At 42.9% G+C, this 27,248-nt stretch overlaps 2 protein-coding genes across 2 annotated transcripts in view; both read left to right on the top strand.

Annotated features, from left to right (window-relative positions):
* Positions 1 to 27,248, top strand: part of kiaa0930 — a 504,210-nt gene that overhangs the window by 340,055 nt on the left and 136,907 nt on the right. The gene's annotated exons all lie outside the window — the stretch shown is intronic.
* Positions 1 to 27,248, top strand: part of phf21b (PHD finger protein 21B) — a gene marked incomplete at both ends in the record, with an annotated part of 163,756 nt that overhangs the window by 106,008 nt on the left and 30,500 nt on the right. The window contains 2 exon segments of the mRNA XM_084050150.1: positions 1 to 346; positions 5,250 to 5,356. Coding sequence (XP_083906276.1) covers positions 1 to 346; positions 5,250 to 5,356 — 453 coding nt within the window.

The following is a 27,248-nucleotide window of genomic DNA, read 5'->3' as shown; positions in this document are numbered from 1 at the left end:
CCCAACAACAACAAGCCCCTCTCCCTCATCAAGGCTCCGTCGGGCGTCGGCAGCGGCGTGGGCCAGAGCAGCATAGCCATCTCCGTGGTGCCCTCCTCGGCGGCCTCGCCGGCCAAGGCTCCCGTTTCCATGGTGACCGCAGCACACATCGTTAACGGACAGAAGGCGGGCTCGGAGGCGGCGCCGCCGCAGCCCGCAGCCGCTGCAGACGTCCCCCGTCAACCTCCAGACGGCGGGGGCCGGCGGCAGAGTGGCGGGGGGCGTGGCCTCGAGCGGAGGAGGAGGAGGAGCGGCCGTGCCGATACACCCCCTGAGCAGGAGAGCAGTCGAGCTGCAGAACTCCCAGGTATGCTGACAGAATCATGTATTTGGGCCATGGAGGCAGGGACGTGCACAGATAGACTCTAGGTGGTGCTAGAGCACCTGCCCTTTGCCCTCTTGACCAGAAGTGCCCTTTTTTTTCAGTTTACAGCAGGGGTCTTCAACAGGGGGTCCGGGGACCCTAGGGGGTCCTCAGAGTTACTACAGGGGGTCCGCCAATTCTTTATGTGATATGATTTTTCTTTTACCATAACCACTCGAATCCTAGCATCCCTTTTCTGAGGAGAACTTTAGCCAAAAATAGCCGATCTACAAGCCCACAACGCCTCGCGCTGCGAGGCGTTGTGGGGCTTGTAGATCGGCTATTTTTGGCAAAGAGGTATAGGTGTAGAGGGAAAAAAAGAGCAGACCAAGTAAACAAAAAAAAGTATAATTTACTTGAGCTCCTGGCCCTCAAAATGTCTGTGCACGCCACTGGCCATGGATGGACCTCCCCTTCCATCGCAAAATATTTTGTTCCAGGGACCCCCCAGAAGCAAAGATTTGAGTTACAAATGGTTCGCTTTGAAAAATATAAATATGCAAAGATTTGCACAGATCTACAGTACGCACACACACACACTACAGTACACACACGGACACACTACAGTGTACACACACACACACACACACACACACACACTCACACAAAAGTAATAACAAAACAAAGTATTTCCTTGCTTACGGAAATGAAAGTATTTCATAAGTGTTGGGCTGGGCAGACACGGTCGGCTGAGAAAACAAATGACAGTTATTCCATAAGGTAACCGGAAGACTCGCCCCACAACACACTCGCCCCCCATTCTATATACCGCCGGATTTGCCCCGGGGCGAATGTGTTTTGGGGCGAGCGTTTTGGTATTCTTGCCGTTGTTAGGGCGCGACAAGGAAACAAGGAAGTGTAGTGGATCAAATAGAATCACTTTTCGGTTATTGTATCGTCTATTTCTCACTCCAAATGTTTTCAAAAACATTATTGACATGTTTTGTTTGATTACATGGCTGTTATGTTGGATTACAGCATAAAACCAAGCAGCACAGATTGACATGAGCAGGTGCCTCTGAGTCTTTGATTAGACAGTGGTCCGTTCAGCGGTCATTATAGAGCTCAGCGGTCATTATTTCCTGATAACACACCGCTGAATTCAGCGATTGACCAATCAGAACAAGCATTTGTGTAATAATGGCAGATATATCAGCCAACCGATATATATACAGTATACATATACAGTATATATATATACAGTATACATATACAGTATATATATATACAGTATATATATAGGTCTAGCTCTCACTCACAACACGCCAGAGAAAGAGGCAGCTTGGACAGACAGAGAGAGAGAGAGAGAGAGAGAGAGAGAGAGAGAGAGAGAGAGAGAGAGAGAGAGAGAGAGAGAGAGAGAGAGAGAGAGGAGTCAGAGAGTGCAGAAGTCATAAGGCAGGGATAGGAGCCCTGCAGGCCCTCGGAACAAGGCTCTCCTCTCTCAGAGGGGCCTCCACGCAATTACTGTAATAGTGTGCAGGCTGCCTGTGCGGAGCGTGAAGGCCTAATCCAACCACGTGCTGATGGAGGAGATGGTGCTGAATACAGAGCGAGGCACGCGCAGGGGCATAGGAGACAGTCGTGGCTGGCTGTCGGGCAGAAACCTTGTATCGTTACCTTGTATCGGGGGGCGGGGGCAGGGGTTTCGCCCCATAATGACGTGCCCAAAACAAAGTGGAGGATGTGAAAGTGGTGAACCCACTAGACGTCTACAATACGTCTTAGCGGTAGGGCTAAAACCGGGTTATAACTGGTCTATTTTTAGCCTAGACGTTGATTAGCTGCATGGTTTTTAACCCATTGATACCTGGAACGCATCTGTGTCACTTTAGATTTCTTTGGCTATTCAAAAATAGCAGATCTACAAGCTCGTAGCGCGGCACCGAGTGCCGCGCTACGAGCTTGTAGATCTGCTATTTTTGAAAAATCGTGAAAAAATATTTTTTATATATTTTTTCAAAACACTTTTTGGATTTAGAAAACATTTTTAGAATCGGCCTCAGGTCTTAAAGGCTTAAGCATCTATAAATAAACTGTCTCTATTATAGCCGTTGAAATGACGTCTATAATATAGACGTCTATATTATAGACGCTTAAAAAACAGCTAATCAACGTCTAGGCTAAGAATAGACGTTAAAAAACGTTCACTGTTAGACCAGTTATAACCCGGTTTTAGACGGAGGTCTAATAGCCGACTATCTATGGCTCACTGGGAAGTGTGTCTTGTGTTTTATAAATATTTCACCAATGACAAGTATCGTATTAACGAGAGCTCGTTGACTAAATAATAACTACAATTGGAGCCACTGGAACACCGGTTCTCTTTTCCCCCTCCATTTCCTGAAAAAGGTTACGTTTTAGTCATTCTTTTCGACATACAGGGACGTGCACAGATAGACTCTAGGTGGTGCTAGAGCACCTGCCCTTTGCCCTCTTGACCAGAAGTGCCCTTTTGAAAAAAATAAAAAAAAAGTTATTTTTTTTCCAGTTTACAGCAGGGGTCTTCAACAGGGGGTCCGGGACCCCTAGGGGGTCCTCAGAGTTACTACAGGGGGTCCGCCAAATATTTATGTGATATGAGTTTTCTTTTTACCAATACCACTCGAAACCTAGCATCCCTTTTCTGAGGAGAACTTTAGCCAAAAATAGCAGATCTACAAGCCCACAACGCCTCGCAGCGCGAGGCATTGTGGGCTATTTTTGGCAAAGAGGTATAGGTGTAGAGGGAAAAAAGAGCAGACCAAGTAAACAAAAAAAGTATAATTTACTTGAGCACCTGCCCCTCAAAATGTCTGTGCACGCCACTGTCGACATACAAGGTTTCCACCTTTACCCGGCGGTATTCCCGACCGAGGGGAGCGCGGGAGCAGCGCCATAATGAAACAGGTCTGGTAACTGTGATGAATGGAGCGTCAGGGCCCACAGAGTGGAGATGAGAGAGAGAGAGACAATGTGATTATTGCCCCGGCCTCTTGTTGAGAGAAATGAGGGAAAGGAAGGCTAATGAAGTCCTCACTGAATACCGTATGCTCTCACTCTCATTACCAATGAGCGGCCGCTTCCGGAAAAATGCCACGTACTGTACATACGCATTGGTGGCAGGTGATTTCATCAATTAAATGTATATACTGTATATATATATATATATATATATAGGCTGCTGTGCGGATTACTGAGCGGTGATATTGCATCGTCTGCCATAGCAGTGGTGGAAGAAGTACTCAGGTATTTGACTTGAGTAGAAGTAGCAATACCGCAGTGTAGAAATACTCTGTCACACAGGTGAAAGGCCTGTGTTCAAAATGTTATTTGAGTAAAAAGTACAAAATGTGTTGGCATCAAAATATACTTAAAGTACCAAAAGTAAAAGTACGTCGCGATGCGACGCGTTGTGAGCTTGTAGATCGGCTGTTTTCAAATAGCCTATGTATAAAGTGATAAAGTGGTTAATGTATGTTTTATAATATGATAATTTATATCTGTAAAGTAACTAGTAACTAAAGTTTTCATATAATTGTAGTGGAGTAAAAAGTACAATATTTTCCTCAGAGATGTAGTGGAGTAGAGGTTAAAGTATTGAAAATTGGCAATACTCCACTAAAGTAAAACAAATACCTCAACATTTTACTAAAGTAAAGTACTTGATTCAATGGCAATGAGTGTTTGTCAGTCGCGTTACTCAACGCACAAGTCAGGTGCAAGGTACTAATGTATACGAGCACTGTACTGAATTTCATATACATGTACGATAAGTTATACACGTGCGCGGCACACACACACACACACACACACACACACACACACACACACACACACACACACACACACACACACACACACACACACACACACACACACACACACACACACACACAGTGTAGTAGAGGGCTGCTTTGGTGAATGTTATTTTGTACCCAGAAGGTCACATACCACTAGCCTGGTATCCAGCCTGCTTCGCTACTTTCGGTGGACTTTTCTTTTCTCTCTTCGCTTCTCAGTCTGGAATGCCTCCTATCTCCAAGGGAGGCGGGACATGGCAAACGTTTCGAGTCGTGCCGTGGCTTCTGATTGGTCTGTGGTGCGGGGCGGGACAAAAAAAACAGTGTGATCGTTGTGATTCGTCATTCGTTTGAACAACATCCAATCAGCAACGACGTTGCCTAACGTAACATATGTAGTTCCAGTGTAGTTCTGCAAAACAAGTCAATGGGGTGCATTCCAGACTGAGAAGTGAAGAGAGAAAAAAAAGTCTGCCGAACGTAGCGAAGCAGGCTGGATACCAGGCTAACATACCACTACTAAGTGGTACTGCCTGAAACATATTCAAAATATTGTTCTGGCCAAGGACCCATTCGCTTGAGAGAGAGATGTACTACATACATATTATACATGTTGTGTAAAATTGTGTCGCATATCAAACCTTTTCATAGATTTCATAGATAGCCTCATAGACAGCACCATCGTCGGTGTTGTGTAAAAAATGTATGTGTTCCGTTTGGTTTACACATGATCTTTTCTATTAATATGATGGATTCATTTTAATGTGTGTTTTCAGACATTTAACCACTTAAACCCTCAATACTAGACCTTTTAGCTTTGTACTTCTGCTCTTTTTCCCCCAATCTACAAGCTCTCGGCTTCGCGCCACGTTTAGAGCATTTTAGTACTTTCACTTTTGGTACTTTAAGTACCTTTTGATACCAATACTTTCGTACTTTTACTTTTGTACTTAGAGTACTTCTACATCGCAGTATCGATACTTTTACTTAAGTAAAACATCCGAGTACTTTTTCCACCACTGGGCCTGGGTCTGCTGTTGTCTGGACTCGCTCCTGCACTGCAGCAAGTTGTTCCCCATCCATCCTCCCTCGCTCCCACCCCTCCCTCCCTCTGGTTGGTATGGAGAACAGGTCCGGGGGCCAGCGCGGGGTAGAAACGGGGGAAACAGACGTAGCGTGCGATAAAGCTGCCATGTTTCATCAATGTGTCACTTTGAGAGAAGTGCTCGGCTCTCTCTCTCTCAACTCCTATGCACGTCGTCATCTGGACTGAGTCACACACACACACGCACACGCGCACACGCACACACACACACACACACACACACACACACACACACACACACACACACACACACACACACACACACACACACACACACACACACACACACACACACACACGTCTCTGTGTCTGTTTCTCTCATCCTCTCCTCTCCACACTCGAGCCCCCCCCCCCCCCCCCCCCCCCCCTCGCTTCTGTTATCAGCTGTCAGGCTGAGGGGTAGGGGGAGAAAGAGAGAGAGAGAGAGAGAGAGAGAGAGAGGGGGGGGGGGGGGGGGGGGGCATACATAGAGGGATTGTTTTACTGCTCTTCATGGCAGTATTGTTTTCGGGGGGGGGGGGGGGGGGCACCCAGCTGCTTGGCTGCTGAGCAATAAAACACAAACAACAAAAAATCAACCCCTAAAGGTCTACCACTGTTTCCCCCTGACTAACAATCACACCAATCAACTGTGGTGTAAAGTAACTGAGTACATTTACTCAAGTACTGTACTTAAGTATACTTTTACTGGAGTGTTTCCACATTTCTGTAGTTTTACTTCTACTCCACTACATCTCAGAGGCAAATATTGTACTTTTACTCCACTACAATTATTTGAAAACTTTAGTTATTAGTTACTTTGCAGATATAAATTAACCACTTTAGCCCTATTTTATACCTAGCCTATTTTCAAACATGTTAGTACTTTTACTTTTGGTACTTTAAGTACATTTTGATACCAATACTTTTGTACTTTTACTCAAGTGAATTTTGAATTCCGGAATTTTACTTGTAACAGAATTCTTCTACATTGCAGTATTGATACTTTTACTTAAGTAAAACATTTGAGCACTTTTCCCACCACTGGTTCCGGGCGAGATGACTTCAAATCATTATCGCCATTTCAAACCTTTGCCTCGATAACGATTAATAAATGGTTATTTTCTTGTACACAACCATTGTACAACGCAGTACGATACAGGGCCAAGGGGTTGATCGGACCAATCGATTTAGTCGATAAACTATTGGAATGTTTTCGTGTAGATTTGTTGATGTATAAGAAATGTAAAGAAAGTATATGAACAAAAACCTGCGTCTCAATTATTCCATTAACCTACATGAGCAAGATTAAGTCAGTTATTGGTTCTAAATATCGTTTTTTTTATATATTTTCGGTTAATTCCCCAGTAGTGCACAGGGCCTGGGGCCAATCAAAGGTGTTTTTTTTATTCACCCCCCACCCGCCGCCTTTCTCTAGTGAGGAGAGAGGAAGGAGGGGGGAGTGTGGGGAGGCGGCGTGGGGGGGGTTTACAGGTCCTTCAGTCCACCTGGCCACTAATTTGGGGATCGATAATGAGCTGTAATTGGATTGCGGCGCTGCATGGGCGAGCACATTATGGCCACATTGTTTCAGAGTGTTCTCTTTTTTTTCCTCCCCTTTTTTCCTAGTGAACTCCGCTTTGCCTTTTAACAAGTGACACAGGCTGTTTGTGGGGCCCCTGGGCTGTTTGTGGTGGGGGCCCCCGGCCTCTCAATGAGGCTCTCTCTTGTGGAAGCAGCAGCAGGGCTTGCATGCCTGGCCCGGCCGTGGGCCTGGCAACCAGCTTGGTCCTGATGTGTTTTATGGTTAACCCATTAAGACCTGAAGCCGATCAGTATTATGAAAAAAAACATGGGTTTCTATATCAGTGGTGCTCAAAACTTTTTCATGTCAAGAACCCCCAGAATAATACGTATTTGGCCGCCGACCCCCAGCTCAAAATATATTGTTCCAGGGACCCCCCAGAAGCAAAGATTTGAGTAAAACATGTTTGCTTTAAAACAATATATATTCAAAGATTAGCACGCATTTTCACGATTTTTCAAAAATAGCAGATCTACAAGCTCGTAGCGCGGCACTCGGTGCCGCGCTACGAGCTTGTATATCTGCTATTTTTGAATAGCCAAAGTATAAAATAATGCTTTTTTAGCTCAAATCAAAAAGTGACATGCGTTCCGGTCTTAATGGGTTAACTTCCAGCACCGTTCGAACGGACCACCAGCCCACACGGCTGCACACAAACCGCAATACTGGACTGTGTTATGATGAACGATCTGTTCATTTTGGTTTCACTACTATACGGCAGGGCTGTGGAGACAGCTTTCCAGAGTAGATTCACATCAGTGATTATCTATACCTTCTTTTTATTCCAAGGGCCGGTTTGATATGCTTTAGATCCCGGACCCCCATTTTAATCTCTTGGACCCCCAATCTACACTGTAAAATCCTCATTGTTTATCTAACTCTGAGAATGTACAAATGGAACCAAATGGACCTTTTTCGACCCCTGGAGGTACCCCGGAGCAGTGACTTACGTACATGATGCCGTATCCGTTTTTTACAAACCTGCCTTCAGGTGGAAATCTTTATTTGACCAAATAAATACATGGAATTTCAACTTCATAATACCCAATGAAAAATGGTGACCGGTAGCTGGTAGCGGTACAGGCTATACAAATAAATCAACGTTTTATTATTGACTTCCAACCGGGGGGATAATTGGTGTGGGCTCACAAAAGCCCTCAATCAGCATCTCTAATTTTATCCTCGGCCCCCATTGTGAAAAAAATGGCACACATATATATAGTCGTATTTAAGACCCTGGTTTGGGCTGAGAGATAAAGTTCAAAGTGGTAGGAGTTCAGAGCCCCTGACCCGATCGTTGGAAAAGCAGTTCAGGGCCAGCTACTGTACTAGTAGCAAATCGCTAAGTGCAGGGGAAAAAAAAGAAGAGGCAGAGAAACAAGTGCAGGGAAGGAGGGGGAACACTGTTCAAACCTTTTGAAACGTGAACTTTGCTTCAACTGCGATCCCAGCCTCTCTCCATCCATTCTAAACATTTTCTAAATCCTAACAGTTTTTCGAGAAAAAAAAAAAATAAATAAATAAAATGTTCACGATTTTTCCAAAATAGCAGATCTACAAGCTCATAGCGCGGCACTCGGTGCCGCGCTATGAGCTTGTATATCTGCTATTTTTCAATAGCCAAAGACATCTAAAGTGACACAGATGCGTTCCTGGTCTTAATGGGTTAACAGTCCCGGTCGGCCCCCGACTCTTGTCAAACTAAAGCCTGATTTAGTATAGTTCTTCGTAAGACGTGTTACGTGCAGAAAACAGCCGCTCTATAATAGATGGGCTATTTTCATTTAGCATAAGCTCAGTTTAAGGTAGACAGTCCGTCCACTTGAGCGGTATCATGCAACGAAAAATAGGCAATCTACATGCTTACCGCGCATCACCTCTGTGGCACGCTGTGAGCTTGTAGATCGGCTGTTTTCTCGATAGTTTTTTTTCTTTCATTTGCTGTGTTGAATGACCTGATTTACCTGATTTATCTATAACAACTTTGAAAAAGGTTGTAGGCTAACTGAACAAGTAATTAACAAGGCTATTCCAATCATAATCATCCCTCTGTCGATGTCTTATTTCAGTCACATCGTCATGGTATAGCCACTAAACCAGTGGTTCCCAAAGTGGGGTCCGGGGACCCCCAGGGGTCCTTCAGGGAGTTCCAGGGGGCGCCCAGCAAAACGAGAAACGGTTTAATTTCACTAGTATTTCACTGGCTGGAAGATGACCCAACGAGAGAATGGATAAGAAAGGGCTTTTACAAGTCTTTGCATAGGGCCCCATTGTCTCATAATCAGCCTATAAACCAGCTAAACTCCATCAAGGTCAAATAGATCTAAATAATGGTGGTCACTGTTTGCCATATAGGTCATAGCGTCCTGTCCTGGGTGACATCATGTTTATTCAGAGTTGTGGACTTTTGCAGTTTGTTAATTTGTTATATTTGTAAAATCAAACCGTGTAACACGGCACAGCATTAAACCAATGGAGCATGAATGACACTACAAACTGAATATGAGATCAAAGACATCTGGGAGCAGTTGGACTGCTGTGAGAATTCAAACTGATAGTGTTCTGCAGTTGTGACTAGATCGTAGCCTGCTGTATGTGCTCTGAAAACATCAGTGTGTGGACAACACAGCCTATTCTATACATCCATCCGTCAGCACCAAAACACACATCATGCAGAGAGTTCAGTAGGCTACATACGGGAGTGTAGGGCTGCAAGAGCTCATCGAACCAGTCGATTGAATCAGATATTAAAAACACATTATCATTTATTTTAATAAAGTATTTGGTTTTCAGAAATAGCAAAAATAGCAGCTCTACAAGCTCACATAGATTGTAGATCTGCTATTTTTTGGCTCTTCTTGAAATATTTTGAAAGTCAAAGTCAAAGTGGTTAAGTGTGTCTGTGGGTTCTATACAAACATTGAACCAATGAAAAAAAAGCATTAACCAGCAATATAGAGAGAGAGTTGCCTCACGCTTTGATCTCACCGCAAAGCAGGAAGTTGCCTCCCGTATAGTTCCAAACGTTGGAACTTCCTCATTGAGATAGAAAGAGAACTTCCGCATTCCATTCTTACAATGGGAGTCAACGCTAGCGTCGTCACTCTCATAGTTATATCACGTTGGTATTAACAAGAGCTTGTGACTTAATAACGACTACATTGAATCTGTTGGAACGCAGGTTATTTTCGTCGATCGTCGCATCGCGACGCGTTGTGAGCTTGTAGATCTGCTATTTTCAAACATTTTATACTTTTACTTTTGGTACTTTAAGTACATTTTGATACCAATACTTTTGCACTTTTACTCAAGTCCATTTTGAATTCCGGACTTTCACTTGTAACAGAGTACTTCTGCATTGCAGTATTGATACTTCTACTTAAGTAAAAACCTTTGAGTACTTTTTTCCACCACAGCGTACATGCGAGCTTTCCACCCCGACAGTGACGCCATCTTGGAGAGGGCTGCATGGGTGGAGGACGGTATGTTCTCCATAGGGTCCCAGATGCACCACACGCTGGACTTGGCAGGGAGTGCCCTCCACATGTGGAAGGGGGGGTGGGGCCGGGAGCTGGGGGGCTAGGGGGGGCTATCCCCTCTGGGGAGCCTGCTCAAACTGCTTTGCTGGCAGGAAATGAAAGTAGATGGGCGGCGTGCCCGCGCACATAGCCGCGGATAGGCGGTCCAACAGAGCGCCGCGCGGCCCCCGCTGACGGATGTGCGCGTGGCCGTACGTGCGCCAGTACCATTTACTCAACTACTGGTACTTGAGTACAATTTTGAGGTGCTTTTTACTTATTGTGTTCATTTTTCAATACCTCTACTCCACTACATCTCAGAGGCAGATATTGTACTTTTTTCCTCCAATACAATCATTTATATTATATAAATATTATATATATATATATTATATATATATATATAAATATTATATATATATATATATTATATATATATATATATAAATATTATATATATATATATATATTATATATATATATATATATATAAATATTATATATATATATATATAAATATTATATATATATATATTATATATATATATATAAATATTATATATATATATATATATATATAAATATTATATATATATATATATATATATATATATATATATATATATATTATATAAATATTTAGTCCAGTCCAATATTTAGTCCAGCGGCCACGCCGCACTTTTGCTCTACCCATGGGGGCGGAATCTGCCAATGCTGTTCAATGGGAATGGTGTGGTTTGAAGGTCTTGTGCATCTTTCCCACCTCGCGTTTATTTGAAGCAGATAAACGCTCCAGACGGATGCTGCTCCCCCCCCCCCCCCCCCCCTCTGTCCAATCGTGTGAGTCGGACGTGGCTACGGGGAGGGTCCTGAGAGTGAGTGACGGGTGGGTCACTGGTTATTGGGACAGGATACGCTGCAAGCTACTTGTTTTTTAGAATGTGCTGGCTGCAAAAAAACACTCGGAGTTTATCAGCGGGCAGCCATATAGTTTGGTATGGCCGTGCCCTAAGTCAGTGACACTTATTAGCCCGCGGACCCCCATTTCAAAAGATATGCCAGGGGACCCCCATAAGAGAAGATTCTTTACGGCTCTAGCAGTGATTCTCAACCATTTTAATTTCAAGGACCCCCAGTATAACATGCATTAGGGCTACAGACCCCCATTTAATGGCATTTCTATCACTTGGACCGCAATTTATATTGTTAAATCTATGTCAATTTAACTTTTACAGACCCATAAGGGTCCATTTGGTGCCTAATCTATCATTTAGCTGGGGACCCCCTGGAACTCCCTCAAGTACCCCTGGGGGTCCCCGGACCCCACTTTGAGAACCAACACCCTACAGTAAGTCATTTTGAAAATATCATTTTGCCTTTTACTTGTAACAGTCAGTGGTTTCTACTTCTTCTATTTCTACTCAAGTAAAAAAAAAAACTAAATCAGAGTACTTCTTCCACCACTGCGCGCGTGCACGCACACACACACACACACACACACACACACACACACACACACGCACACACACACACGCACACACACACGCGCGCGCACGGCTTTTCCTGACAGCTAGCACTAATAGGTTCCCACACTGTACCCAGGCTCGGCGCGAAGCTAATTAAATGGCAGACGGCACACCCGACCGCAGGGATACAGCGGCGAGGGGGTTAACAGAGAGAAATGTTGTCTTAATTTCTCCGTTCCTCCTGGGTCAGCGTGTGAGACGTAATGGATTTCTCACGTTTGCGAGAGAGAGAGAGAGAGAGAGAGAGAGAGAGAGAGAGAGAGAGAGAGAGAGAGAGAGAGAGAGAGAGCGAGAGAGAGAGGAACCATGACATCCAATCTCACGGAGAACTTGTCTCTATGCTAATAACAGCAACATGATGCAGAGCTAAGCTAAAACACTTCTGACACCCTTTACTCATTATATATATAGTCGTTGTCGGTCCTATCTTTTTTTGTTTTTTCGTAGATTAAAGGGATAGTTCACCCCCCCCAAAAAAACATTTTTTTCTATCGATTAGTCCCCCCATGGAAACTTGAATTCATGGATATTTCTTTATTTGATGACCAGCGGTATGCAGCGGTTCCGGTATAGGAGACACAAAAGAGACTCTTTGTGTCTCCTACCGGAACCGCTGCCGGTCATCAAATTATTGGCTTAGGAATGAGACTATATAACAACAAAAAAAATAGCCATGAATTCAAGTCTCCATGGGGTGACCAATGGATAGAGAAAAAAAAGTCATTTTGGGGGGGTGAACTATCCCTTTAACGGCCTACTGTACTCGATCATACCACAGCGTCGCAAAGGCATCAAAAGTAGCAGATCTACAAGCTCGAAACGCGGCGCGAAGCGACGCGTTTCGAGCTTGTAGATCTGCTACTTTGAAAAAAATGGCTTGTTTACATTATTGTGCATATAAGTCCAAAGGCAGCCGCCGTGCGCTGTGGAGCCCGTGGGCCTTCCCAGTCACCCCCCCCCCCCCCCACCTATCCACTGATTCACAACCACAGCGTGATCACATTACCCTGAAATATCCATATTTCACAGGCAGGAGTTGCGGCACAGCCAGACCATGAATGAAATTAAAAGCTTTACATGGGAGAGAGGAAGATGGAGAGGATGTGTAAGCATGCGCCGTGCAGCTGAGCAGACGTGACATAATATTACCTATACATAATATGTTTGTTTTTTTTGTTTTGTTTTTTGCCAGATGCAGCATTCTCTAGTGGCGGCTCCGGGAATAACAGCTTTTCAGGGGTAGAAGGGAGCTTAAAGGAGTAGTTCACCCAAAATAAATACTTATTTTCTATCAATTACACACCCCATGAACTCATGAAGCATTGAATGCATGGATATTTTTTTGTTTTTTTGTCGCATTCCTGAGCCAATGATTTGATGACCGGCGGGAAGATGCTAATGTATCCGGTAGGAGATTCAAAGGTGTCTCTTTGAGTCTCCTACCGGAAATACACCCGGTCATCAAATTATTTGCTCAGGAATGCGTCAAAAACTAAAAAAATCTCTAAAAATCGCCCCGAAAAAGAGTCGATGTACAAGCTTGTAGATCGGCTATTTTCGCCGAAGATATTTGGTGTAGACAAGAAACAAGCGGCCAAAGTACAGCTTGTAGCTCGAGTCAGGTTCTCTCGGACCCGAGGGTTCAAGTATGGAAGTCTATTGGTTAAAAAATGTAGTAATAAATACCACAATAAAATAAATACAAAAAAACAATGAAATAAATAAGAAAGAAATACTAGACAATATATAATTACTAATATAGAGCACCAAAAATCCTGACGTCACTGCCCCAGTAGAGGGCGCTTTCCGCAGGTTCATGGCTTTCCTTTTTGTATTGATATCCTCATTGGGGAATCTAAGATCGCCTCATATAAGAACTGTGTTCCAAAAATAAACACACCACCCTGGCGTTTTTACTCATATGGATATGAAGCATCGACTGAAGGTGTAAATGTACACATTTACCCCAAAGAGCAACACAATAGAAACAATAGAAATGAGTCAAACAACCCAAAGACTACATTTCCCATGAACGCGGCTGCTGTGGGGACAGTGATTTCAGACCCGGAAGTAGTAGTTCTTAAGACTTTTAAGGCAGAATTAATTCAATTTTCGCCAGAAACAGGCTGTATCAAATATGAATGAATATCATATATATGACGTGATCTAAGATTCCCAAATGGGGATTTCAACACAGAAAATAAAGTCACAAACCCGTGAAACAGCGCCCTCTAGTGGCAGTGACGTCAGAGTTCGGTGCTCTATAAAACAAATATTTTATTATGAATTTCATAGTGTGTTTTTTATTCAATACATTTTGTCTTTTGTTTATTTAAGTCATTTTTATGATAATACTTTTTAGACTAAAGGACTACCATACATAAAATGCCATGTGCCACTTCCTCAGTAATGACTGTGCTCTTAACAGAGGCAGACTCTGTTTAAAACATGTGTGTTGATTTGCTCCACTCTAAACTAGGTCTTGGCCACGGCCGTGGCTCTGTGTCTCTGTATCTCCTTTGCAATCCAATATGCAGGTATAAATAAATGATACATTTGGCATGCAAGAGCCATCCGCCAGCACACAACATGAAAATAAAACAACCCCTACGGCACGCCGGTGGGTTTCAGCCAATCACCAACTGGGCCGCCAGACAGTGTTTACGTTACGACGCATTATTATGGAGAGAGACACGCGCTGTAGTATAAAGGGGGGGGGGGGCCCTTCTCTCATTTTCTGCACAGGAAAAGCCTCAGTGTTGATTTATCCAGTAGTGGAAAGTAACTACTGTAAGTACATTTACTTAGGTAATGTACTTAAGTATTTGTACTTTACTTGAGTATTTTCAATTTCCAATACTTTTACTTATTCTCCACCGCATCTCGGACCCAAATATTGTACTTTTACTCCACTACATTTATTTGAAAACTTTTAGTTGCTAGTTACTTTGTGCATTTAGATTATTAGTGCAAAACATGCATTAACCACATCCGCACTATATACATTTTTGGCCATTTGAAAATAGCCGATCTACAAGCTCGGTCTCAGGTCTTAATGGGTAAGGGAGACCCGGGTTTGAATACCGGGTATTATAGGGCATCAAAGCTTTCCTGGCTGGCTGTGTGTAAAAATTGTAGCGATGTGCATCCAGAGGGAAATAATGGCTACTGCCTTCAGTCTGCAACACAAACACACACACACACACACACACACACACACACACACACACACACACACACACACACACACACACACACACACACACACACACACACACACACACACACACACACACACACACACACACACACACACACACACACACAGTGACAGAAAGATGGGCGATGCAGCCAATTGCAGGTGATGTCTGTAAATTGCTGTGTGTTTGTTTGACGTATACACACACGCACGCACACACACACACACACACACACACACACACACACACACACACACACACACACACACACACACACACACACACACACACACACACACACACACACACACACACACACACACACACACACACACACACACACACACACACGCACACTTCACATCCTCAAAGCCTACTGTATATGCAGTGGTGGAAGAAGTACTCTGATCTTTTTTTACTCAAGTAAAAGTAGTAATACCACAATGTTAAAGTCCTGTATTCCAAAAAAAGAATTCGAAAAATATACGTACATTCAGTACCAATCGTAACAGTACGATCATAAAGTAGTGGTTATTATGCAGAATCTCCCATTTCAAAATCTTTACACAATATATTTCTGAATAGCCGCAGTGTAAATATAGGGCTCAAGTAGTTAAAGGGATAGTTCATAGTTTTTGTCGCATTCCTAAGCCAATAATTTGATGACCGGCAGTGGTTCCGGTAGGAGACACAAAGTGTCTCCTTTGTGTCTCCTACCGGAACCGCTGCCTACCGGTCCGCTGGTCATCAAATGATTGGCTTAGGAATAACGACAAAAACGAAATAATATCCACAAATTCAAGTCTCCATGGGGTGACTAATCGATAGTGAAAAAGTTTTTTTTTTTGGGTGAACTATCCCTTTAACGCATGCTTTGTATTAACAATCAAAATCTAATCTATGTTTTCAAACAATTGTTGTGAAATTGAGTACTCAAGTAACAGTACTTGAGTAAATGTACTTAGTTACTTTCCCAACACTGCCTATAATGGCTCCTGCTGCTGTATGGATCAACAAAGCTGCACGTCGAACGCCCACAGCATATCCTCACGCACGCACACAATCACGCACGCGCACACACACACACACACACACACACACACACACACACACACACACAAACAACAAAGACGTGCACCGGCCTCATGCAATCATCCTGATTATCACGCTGAAGTGGGGATGGTCTTGGCAGTGTTGCACATCGATGTCGGGCAGAAACCTTGTATCTTTGTATATTTTTATGTTTTTTCATCATTTAACCTGTTAAGACCTGGAACGCATCTGTGTCACTTTTTCATTTGAGCTAAAGAAAAGCATTATTTTACACTTTGGGCTATTCAAAAATAGCAGATATACAAGCTCATAGCGCGGCACCGAGTGCCGCGCTACGAGCTTGTAGATCTGCTATTTTTGAAAAATCGTGAAAATGTGTGCAAATTTTTGAATATATATATTGCTTAAAGCGAACATTTTTAACTCTATTCTTTGCTTCTGGGGGTCCCTGGAACAAAACATTTTGAGATGGGGGTCCGCGGCCAAATACATATCATTTTGGGGGTCCTTGACATGAAAAAGTTTTAGCACCACTGATATAGAAACATACCTTTTTTCAGAATACTGTAAGATTTAGAAGACATTTGTAGAATCGGCTTCAGGTCTTAATGGGTTAATTAATGCCTTACTTCATCATACAAGAGTGTCAAGCAAAATAAATCAAGCCGATCTAACAACACTTCACAACGCATTGTGAGCTTGTAGATCTGCTATTTCTGAACATTTTCGTTCCGTTCCCTGGAAAAGTTGCGTCTTTTTTTTCTTTCTTCTTTTTGTACATACGTGGTTTCTACCCGACAGTGATGACATGTGAGACGCAGACAGGAGCGTTGTTGGTCTGATAACAGGAAGTTTCCTGTGGATCCGTCTCCATTTGGTGCCGTGCAGGACACCAGAGCTGCCAGAAGGGGACTGACGTGTGTGCGTGCGTGCGTGCATGCATGTGTGTGTGTGTGTGTGTGTGTGTGTGTGTGTACTGGTATTGCTATACTTGTTAGGGCCAAACGTCCCCACAAGTATAGTAGAATTTGAGAAATAGACAGTTTTCCTGGCCCTAACAAGAGACATGGTGGTTTCATGGTTATATTAGAGAGAGTTGGAGAGTTATGTGACGCTCATCCCACTGAGTGCCAGGTTTTCATTCGGGGACCTGTTCACCGTTTAGGCGTGTGTGTGCGTGTGCGTGTGCGTGTGCGTGTGTGTGTGTGTGTGTGTTTGTGTGTGTGTGTCTGTGTGTGTTCGGGGAATTCAACCTGCTGCACATGCACAAGAAAAGGGAGTGTCCCTTGAGTTATGTAACACTGAGGAATATATGGCTATTTATATGGCTATTCAAAAATAGCAGATCTAGATGTTTTGAAAAATATCGAAAACGTTTGGAAACCTTTGAATTATTTTGAATATTTTTTTTTACATATACATATTTTTACATACATCTTCTCTTCTGGGGGTCCCTGGCACAAAACATTTTCAGATGGGGGTCTGCGGCCAAATATATATCAATTTGCCGGTCCTTGAAACGAAAACGTTTGAGAACTACAACTGTTCTATACGTAAAAAAAAAACACAGTCTTGCATGACAGACACACAAGTGTGTTGTGTTGGGTGTGTCTTCCACGGGGGACAGACAGGCCCGGGACGGTGATTTCACTCACTGGGGGGGGGGGCGTCTTTTCGGGGGGGGGGGAAGCTAACTCTACGGGTGGAATTAATCACAGCTTGGCGCCACAACAAAATATAAGTGTGTGAGAGAATGATGATGATGGCGCGCTAAGCCTTTCAGCCAAGGAGAAAGATAAAATGAGGAGGGGGGGGGGGGGGGGGGGGGGTGCTTTCTCAAAGATGATACACATCGTTGCTGTCGGGGGAGAAACCTTGTACAGTATCTCCAGCATTTCAACTTGTTTGGTTTGGTCTCGGTAGATTAATGCACTACTTTGTCGGACGTAGAGCGTCACACAGAAGTAGCGGGAAAAACATGAATGTACAATGTGTTGATAGTGCTGTCAAACAAGTCCATGAAGCTGTCTATGACATTGGTTCTCAAAGTGGGGTCCGGGGACCCCCAGGGGTACTTGAGGAGGTTCCAGGGGGTCCCCAGCTAAATGATGGATAGGAACCAAATGGACCCTTATGGGTCTGTAACTCTGAGAGTGTACAAATCCATTTGTACACTCTCAGAGTTAAGATAACATTGATTTGAATTGAACATGAATTGGGGTCCCAGAGATAGAAATGCCATTAAATGGGGGTCCGTAGCCCTAATGCATGTCAAACTGGGGGGTCCTTAAAATGTATCTTTTCAAATGGGGGTCCGCGGGCTAATAAGTGTCCATTTGGGGGGTCCTTGACATGAAAAAGTTTGAGAACCACTGGTCTATGAAATCTTATGAAAAAGTTAAAATCTGCAAAACAATTGTATAGACATTTATATAGTTATATATAGTAACAACACGTGTTTGTACTGTTTAAAAAAACGACTTGAGGACCATTTCTCCAGCCCCAGTCAATGGGAGGGTCCCTGCTTCATCTCTCTCTCAGCTAAGGCATTGGTTCTCAAAGTGGGGTCCGGGGACCCCCAGGGGTACTTGAGGGGGTTCCAGGGGGTACCCAGCAAAATGTGTTAATATACCATCACAATAATTATGACCTTTTATACTTAGGCTATTCAAAAATAGCAGATATACAAGCTCATAGCGCGGCACCGAGTGCCGCGCTACGAGCTTGTAGATCTGCTATTTTTGAAAAATCGTGAAAATGTGTGCCAACCTTTGAATATATATTTATTTTTAAGTGAACATTTGTTGCTCAAATCTTTGCTTCTGGGGGTCCGTGGAACAAAATATTTGAGATGGGGGTCCGCGGCCAGATACATATCATTTTGGGGGTCCTTGACATGAAAAAGTTTGAGAACCACTGAGCTAAGGGGTCCTCACAACCGAGCTTGTACAGTAGGCCTATACATCTGCTAATTTTGAATATTTTGGAAAAATCTTGAAAGTGTGAGAAGAACGGTATTTTTTTGGCACATACAAGGTTTTTCCACCCCCATCCATGGCAGCTCAGCTCTTTCTCTAACCCCCCCCCCCTCTCCCCCTCTCTCTCTTTCGCTCTTGCAGAGTATGCATTTCCTCTCCTCCTTTGCCTCTCTCTCTCTCTCTCTCTCTCTCTCTCTCTCTCTCCCCCACACACACACACACACACACCGTGAGTAACAGTGATGACAGCACACAAATGATAACAAACACAGACTCTGCACTGGAGACAAGCCGCTAGGCCCCGGATCCAATAAGGAGGAGTAGATATACCACTCTTCTTCTATAATCCCCTCTATCTCCTCCTCCCTCTCTCTCTCTCTCTCTCTCTCTGTGTCTCTCTCCATCACTCCATATCCCCTCGCTCGCTCGCTCCCCCACCTATACAGTACATACCCCCTCCACTGGCTATTTTCCCTCTAGGAGGGAAAAGTGTAGACAAACTCTGGGCTTTTTTCTGGGGGAATATATATATATATATCCCATTAAGACCTGAGGCAGCGTCTAAAGAAATTCAAAATCCTAACAATTTTTTCGGAAAAAAATATAAAAAAATAATTTTCACGATTTTCCAAAAATAGCAGATCTACAAGCTCGTAGCGCGGCACTCGGTGCCGCGCTACGAGCTTGTATATCTGCTATTTTTGAATAGCCAAAGACATCTAAAGTGACACAGATGCGTTCCAGGTATCAATGGGATATATATATATATATATATATACGAGACCCATATTTTTTACGAGTAAACAAACAATTTATTGACAAAAAAGTGTTGCGTCGTCGTGCCAAGCCTTTGAATGCTCTCTCTGTGACTTTGATATGATAATGCACCGTGTTGGTGAGATTCACTAATGGGGCTTAAAGGCAAAAACACCCAAACAGAAAAAAAAGAAAAGGTGCCAATTAATGAATGTGGTTTTGTCAAACGAAAAGCGCAACAGAAGAACAAAGGCTACAATTATTTCCCCTTCTCAGTTTTTTTTACATTTTGTTGTGTTTTAGACATCCGGACATTTTAAGTGTTATCTTTGATGTGTCGCTAATCACTCACCAACATTGAAAGGGACGTCGAGTTATTCCCAGAGAGTCCCCTTCGTCCAGTCTAACGGCCCCCTCCGTTGGCATAGTGGGAGCCCGTGGAAGGCTGAAATTCACCTAATAAAACAGATTCAAAGTTAGTTTTTTTCTCTACTCCTGCTCATTGTTGAGTGTCATGATACTCAAACATGCAGTGAATGTCGCGAACGAGCGACCATTCGTGCAGAACGAGACGACGCAGGTTGCTTGTTTTTCCATAGACGCCAGGTTCTATCGGTACTCGGTATTGGAAGAGGTTTTTTACTTAAGTAAGAGTATTAATACCACAAGGTGGAAATACTCTGTTACAAGTAAAAGCACCAGTATTCAAAATTGACTGTGAGTAAAAGTACAAAAGTATTGGCGTCAAAATCCTTTGAAAATATCAGATCTACAAGCTCACAACGTGTGCTTGTAGTACGGATATTTTCAAATAGCCAATTAAGTATATATAGGGCTGAAGCGGTTAATGCATGTTTGTTTCCTAAATCTACAAAGTAAGTCAAGAGTGGAGTGGAGACAGTAGAAGTAAAAGTATAGGAAATTGGAAATAATCCAGTAAAGTTAAAAAAAATACCTCAAAATTGTACTTAAGTACAGTACTTGAGTAAACATACTTAGTTATATACACCATAGGTTCTCAAAGTGGGGTCCGGGGACCCCCAGGGGTACTTGAGGGGGGTTCCAGGGGGTCCCCCAGCTAATGATGGATAGAAACCAAATGGACCCTTGGGGTCTGTAACTCTGAGAGTGTACAAATGGAACCAAATGGACCCTGACGGGTCCATTTGGTTCCATTGTACACTCTCAGAGTTAAATTAACATTGATTTTACGATATAAATTGGGGTCCCAGAGGTATAAATGCCATTAAATGGGGGTCTGTAGCCCTAATGCATGTCAAACTGGGGGGTCCTTCAAATTAAAAACGGTTGAGAATCACTGCTAGAGAGACGTACAAATCTTCTCTTATGGGGGTCCCTGGCTTATCTTTTCAAATGGGGGTCCGCGGGCTAATAAGTGCCAATTTGGGGGTCCTTGACATGAAGAAGTTTGAGAACCACTGATATACACCACTGCTTGTACTATGCTGAAAAAAAAAAACCCCAACAACAACAAAAAAAGAAAAGCGCACACAGAGATACTTCTCTAAGCCGAGCCAACACCGCAATGGTCCAAAATATAAAGCCTCCAGTTGATTCGGGACTGAGCGTGTGTGTGTGTGTGTGTGTGTGTGTGTGTGTGTGTGTGTGGGCAGGGTGCACTGTGAGACCTGCAGCATAGCAGTCAGGGATGTGGAGTAACTGTTAGAGAAAACACACAGTTCTATTTTTGAGACGGGATTGGAAGAGACTCCTATATACAGTATGGGAGCACATTTTGGTTTGTTTGTTTTAACCCATTGAGACCTGAAGCCGATTCTACATGTCTCCTAAATCTCAACAGTATTCTGAAAAACGTATGTTTCTATATCAGTGGTGCTCAATCTTTTTCATGTCAAGGACCCCCAAAATTATATGTATTTGGCCGCCGACCCCCATCAAAATATTTTGTTCCAGGGACCCCCCAGAAGCAAAGATTTGAGTTAAAAATGTTCGCTTTAAAAATATATATATTCAAAGATTTGCACACATTTTCACGAATTCTCAAGAATAGCAGATCTACAAGCTCGTATATCTGCTATTTTTGAATAGAAAAGTGTAAAATAATGCTTTTTTAGCTCAAATCTAAAAATGACACAGTTCCAGGTCTTAATGGGTTAAAAAAAAACGTTGGTGGTATCTATAGGCTCCTATAACGTGCTACTACTCCTGTGATCTCCCCGATACACACACACACACACACACACACACACACACACGTAAACACACACACACACACACACACACACGTACACACACACACACACACACACACACACACACACACACACACACACACACACACACACACACACACGTACACACACACACACACACACACACACACACACACACAGGTATATCGTTGCTGTCGGGCAGAAACCTTGTATCTCCATATTTCATCTTAACTGTTATGGGGGTTTAATGCCAGTGGTGTAAAGTAACTAAGTACATTTACTCAAGTACTGTACTTAAGTAACATTTTGAGGTACTTTTACTATTGTCTATAGGCTACTTTTACTTCTACTCCACTACATCTCAGAGGCAAATATTGTACTTTTACTCCACTACAATTATTTGACAACTTTAGTTACTAGTTACTCTTCAGATATAAATTATGCTATTATGAAACATACATTAACCACTTCAGCTCTATTTTATACCTAGGCTATTTTCAAACATGTTAGTACTTTTACTTTTGGTACTTAAAGTATATTTCGATGCCAATACTTGTGTACTTTTACTAAAGTAACATTTTGAACGCAGGCCTTTTACTTGTATTTCTACACTGCAGTATCGATACTTTTACTTAAGTAAAACACGCTAGTACTCTTTCCACCACTGCACAACGCCGACACGTTTTGAGCTTGCACACACACACACACACACACACACACACACACACACACACACACACACACACACACACACACACACACACACACACACACACACACACACACACACACACACACACACACACACACACACACACAGTGAATCTCCCAGCTGGTAATTGAGGTGAAGAGGTGTTCTTGTTTTCCATTTGTGTCTCTCCAAGCAGCAATGCACGCTGCGGCAGCCAACAAGTAAAAAAAAATAAAAACAAGAGGGTGTTGCATGCAAAAAAGACCTCCACCCCCCCCCCCCCCCCCCCCCCCTTTGCCGCCTCCACCTCTGGGCCCCCTCTGAACGGTGAAATAAATTGCTAATCATTTTTTTTGTCAGGAGCGCATGAAGGAGTCAGAAGCTTGAGGGAAAACGATGAAAGGGCGAGTTTTTTTATTTGGGAGCTGGGTGTTCCCTGATGGAGGGGGAGAAAGGAACTGGCTGGAATAACGTGTTCCTTCTTCCACACGCTATACGTCCTACCGGGGAACCCCCCCCCCCCCCCCCCCCCCCTGTCAGGTGATAAGAAGTGGCTTGCTAGCTTCCTCATGCAATTGAAGGAAGCATGAGCTCAGATCGCAGCTCTCCCCCCAGGCCGGCAGAGGGAGAGTAGCGCCCAGGATTACATGCTTAACCCGTTAAGACCTGGAACTTTGTCATTTTTAGATTTGAGCTAAAAAAAGCATTATTTTACACTTTGGGCTATTCAAAAATAGCAGATCTACAAGCTCGTAGCGCGGCACCAAGTGCCGCGCTACGAGCTTGTAGATCTGCTATTTTTGAAAAATCGTGAAAATGTGTGAAAATCTTTGAATATATATATATTTTTAAGCAAACATTTTTAACTCAAATCTTTGCTTCTGGGGGTCCCTGGAACAAAATATTTTGATGGGGGTCCGCGGCCAAATACATATCATTTTGGGGGTCCTTGACATGAAAAAGATTGAGCATCACTGATATACAAACATACGTTTTTCAGAATACTGTTGGGATTTAGGAGATTAATGTAGAATCGGCTTCAGGTCTCAATGGGTTAAGCAAGTGGCACTGGGTGAAAAAAATGGGGTACAAAATCGTGCGATAAAAACAGTGACACCGTGGCTATATTTACAACCGACCAACAGTTCTTCTTTATGTCTGTCTATCAGTCGTTGTTTCAGTGACAAAACACAACAGACAGCTTTCTTTCTTTTTCTCCCAAAATGAAGTCAGCATGGGTCAGGATTCTGCAGCTACAGCGTTTAAACCTCCCACTGAGTCCCGAGGCGTACAGCAGCAGGTGATAGGGCTGCACAGCGTGGAATTCACCGCGCACGTAGTATATAGCTCTACGTTTGGAAAGCTCTACCATTACAGCTGCAACCAGCTTGGATATATTTTAATTTAAACCTTTAAGACCGGGAACGCATCTGTGTCATTTTAAGAATTCTTTGGCTATTTTTTGGGGGAAAAATGGAAATCGTGGGTCTTTGAATACATATATATTTTTAAAGCGAACATTTGTAACTCAAATTTTTGCTTCTGGGCATTCTACAAAATGTCTTCTAAATCCTAACAGTTTTTCGAGAAATATAATAGTGTTTCTCAAAAATGTGTATATATGTATTTGGCCGTGGAACCCCATCTCAAAATACTTAGTTCCAGGGACCCCCAGAAGGTGTAACAGAGTTAAAAAAATGTTCGCTTTAAAAGATACATATTCACGATTTTTCAAAAATAGCAGATCTACAAGTTCATAGCGCGGCACTCGGTGCCGTGCTATGAACTTGTATATCTGCTATTTTTGAATAGCCCAAATAAATCTAAAAATGACACACAGATGCGTTCCAGGTCTTAATGGGTTAAACACATGCCTGCTGCTTCAATGCGACATGTGGGGCCAGAGAGCTCCGATGTGGGCTAATTAACCAGACTCATTGAACAGCTGCAAAAACCGGCAGATTTAACCACACAAAAACTTAGCGCAAATGAACTACTGGACTTTTCACCACCCACAATCCTGAAAAGTAACAGTCGTGGGACGTATGAGGTTTCCACCTCGACAGAGACGAGAGAGAGGTAGAACTGTGGGATCGGAAGAGTTTTCAGGAAAGAGCGGGGAGGGAGTCTTATCGAGAGTTTTACTGCTGTCGTCACTAAAGTGCTTTCTCTGCTGAATGTTAACCCTTTAAGACCGGGAACGCATCTGCGTCATTTTAAGATTTCTTTGGCTATACAAAAATAGCAGATATACAAGCTCGTAGCGCGGCACCGAGTGCCGCGCTATGAGCTTGTAGATCTGCTATTTTTTTTAGAAAAATCTTGAAAATGTGTGCAAATCATTTTTTAACTCAAATCTTTGCTTCTGGGGGTCCCTGGAACAAAATATTTTTTAGATGGGAGGGGGTCCGCGGACAAATACATATTATTTTGGGGGTCCTTGACATGAAAAAAGATTGAAAACCATTGAAAATATAGCGTAAGTAAAAAAAACATAAGTAAAAAAAAATAAAAACTGTTAGGATTTAGAAGACATTTGTAAAATCCCCCAGAAGCAAAGATTTGAGTTAAAAACTTTCACTTTAAAAAAGTATATATATATATTCAAACTAAATGTGCACACATTTTCACAATAATAAAAAAAAAATCACACCCTGTGTGAAGAGAGTGGTGCCTTTGATGATCCCCGTATTGATGTTGTCATCAATGTTTGTTTATTGGACAGACATACATACATACGGACACACGGACAAAGTCAGATATAGGAGTGGTTGGCACACTCAAAAATAGCAGATCTACAAGCTCGTAGCGCGGCACTCGGTGCCGCGCTACGAGCTTGTATATCTGCTATTTTTATAGAGCCAAAGAAATCTTAAAATGACACAGGTGCGTTCCCGGTCTTAAAGGGTTAAAGAGACGTTGTGTTATACTTTTTTTTGCAAAGAAGGAAATGAATTCAAAAACAAGATGATTGGGGCGGGGGGGGTGGGGGGGGGGCACAGGAAATGGCTAGTCCAAGGTTGTGCTGCCTGGCGCTCACACTTCAAGAGCAGAGAGGCCTAAGTGAAGGTGCTTAGGTTTGAGAATAGAAAGGCAGCAATTACTAAAATGAATGCCCTCACAGTTCAAGAATTTTCATCTCGGCTGTTGCCATGGGAACAGAACAGGCCTTCGCACCCCCCTCCAACCCCCCCCACCGTCGCCGGTTTCGCTGTTTCTCTCTTTCTTTCTTTCTTTCTCCGGCACAATGGAGAAAAAAGAAAGGGATTTTCATGCAGGGAGAGGGAAAAAAAAAAACAGGAAGCTATTAAGTTTCCAAAAAAAGAGGAAAGGACGAAAAACTTTATACTTCGCTTTTTCTCTAACCTGCTTTCTTCTACCTCTCTTCAGAAGAGGAAGAGGGGCTTAAATTAATCGTTGAAAATAAATAGCATTTTTTTTTAATAGAGGAAGGAGAGCAGAATTGGCTGTAAGGACAGATGTTTTGTTGAGCAAAATAGACACGCGGCACACACTGTGAAATCCTCTGTTTAATTGACTGCTCTGGGAATATATACTGATGAGTTGTTTTAGCACTTATTTGAACAAATAAATAAACTAAATCACTTATACACCCCTTCAAATGAACAGTGATGGCTTCATTGGGTATCTAGGCCATTGTATACCGCCTATAACCCTTGCCACGGTACGCACAGAGATGCAAATACGGAATCATTACTATTTTCCACAACAGTGGTTCTCAAGCAGGGGTCCGGGGGACCACCAGTGGTCCTTGGGGTGGGGGTACCAGGGGGTCCCCAGCGAAATTAGTTAACATAGCAATCGCAATCATTTTTAAACCACTTAGCGCTGGCTATTCAAAAATAGCCAGTAGCCGTGGGCCAAATGTATATCAATTTATGGGTCCTTGGCATGAAAAAGGTTGAAAATCACTAGCTCTATAGTGTTTTTAGCTATTTTGTTGTTTATAGTCCTTTTTTTGGGCACAAATGGTGGGGACGCATTACAGACTGTTGTTGATGGCATCTGGCGGGGCTGTTACTGATGGTCTTGACCTTGTCTGTGCCAGACTAGATGTCAGAAGATTTATAATGGTCTGGACTTTGAGCTCCATAAATACCATTGTCTCATAATAATCCTCACGCCCCCAAAACAGGCCCTCCCCCCCTCCATCTCTCTCTCTGTCCCCGTTTCATTGCAGGCAGTACTCACATTTCTTACTTGAGTAAAAATATCAATATTTGCATTGTAGAAATACTCTGTTACAAGCAAAAGTCTGGAATTAAAAATTTAGTTGAGTAAAAGTACAAAAATATTGGGATCAAAATGTACTTAAAGTACTAAAAGTAGAAGTACTAAAATGTTTGAAAATAGCCGATCTACAAGCTCACAACGCGTCGCAATGCGACGCGTTGTGAGCTTGTAGATCGGCTATTTTCAAATAGCCTAGGTATAAAATAGGGCTGAAGCGGTTAAT

The sequence above is a fragment of the Gymnoscopelus microlampas genome (assembly GCF_963454915.1).
Source record: "Gymnoscopelus microlampas genome assembly, chromosome: 23".
Classification (NCBI taxonomy): domain Eukaryota; kingdom Metazoa; phylum Chordata; class Actinopteri; order Myctophiformes; family Myctophidae; genus Gymnoscopelus; species Gymnoscopelus microlampas.
Note: the sequence above shows the minus strand (reverse complement) of the source record. Positions and strands in the feature narration are given on the sequence as shown.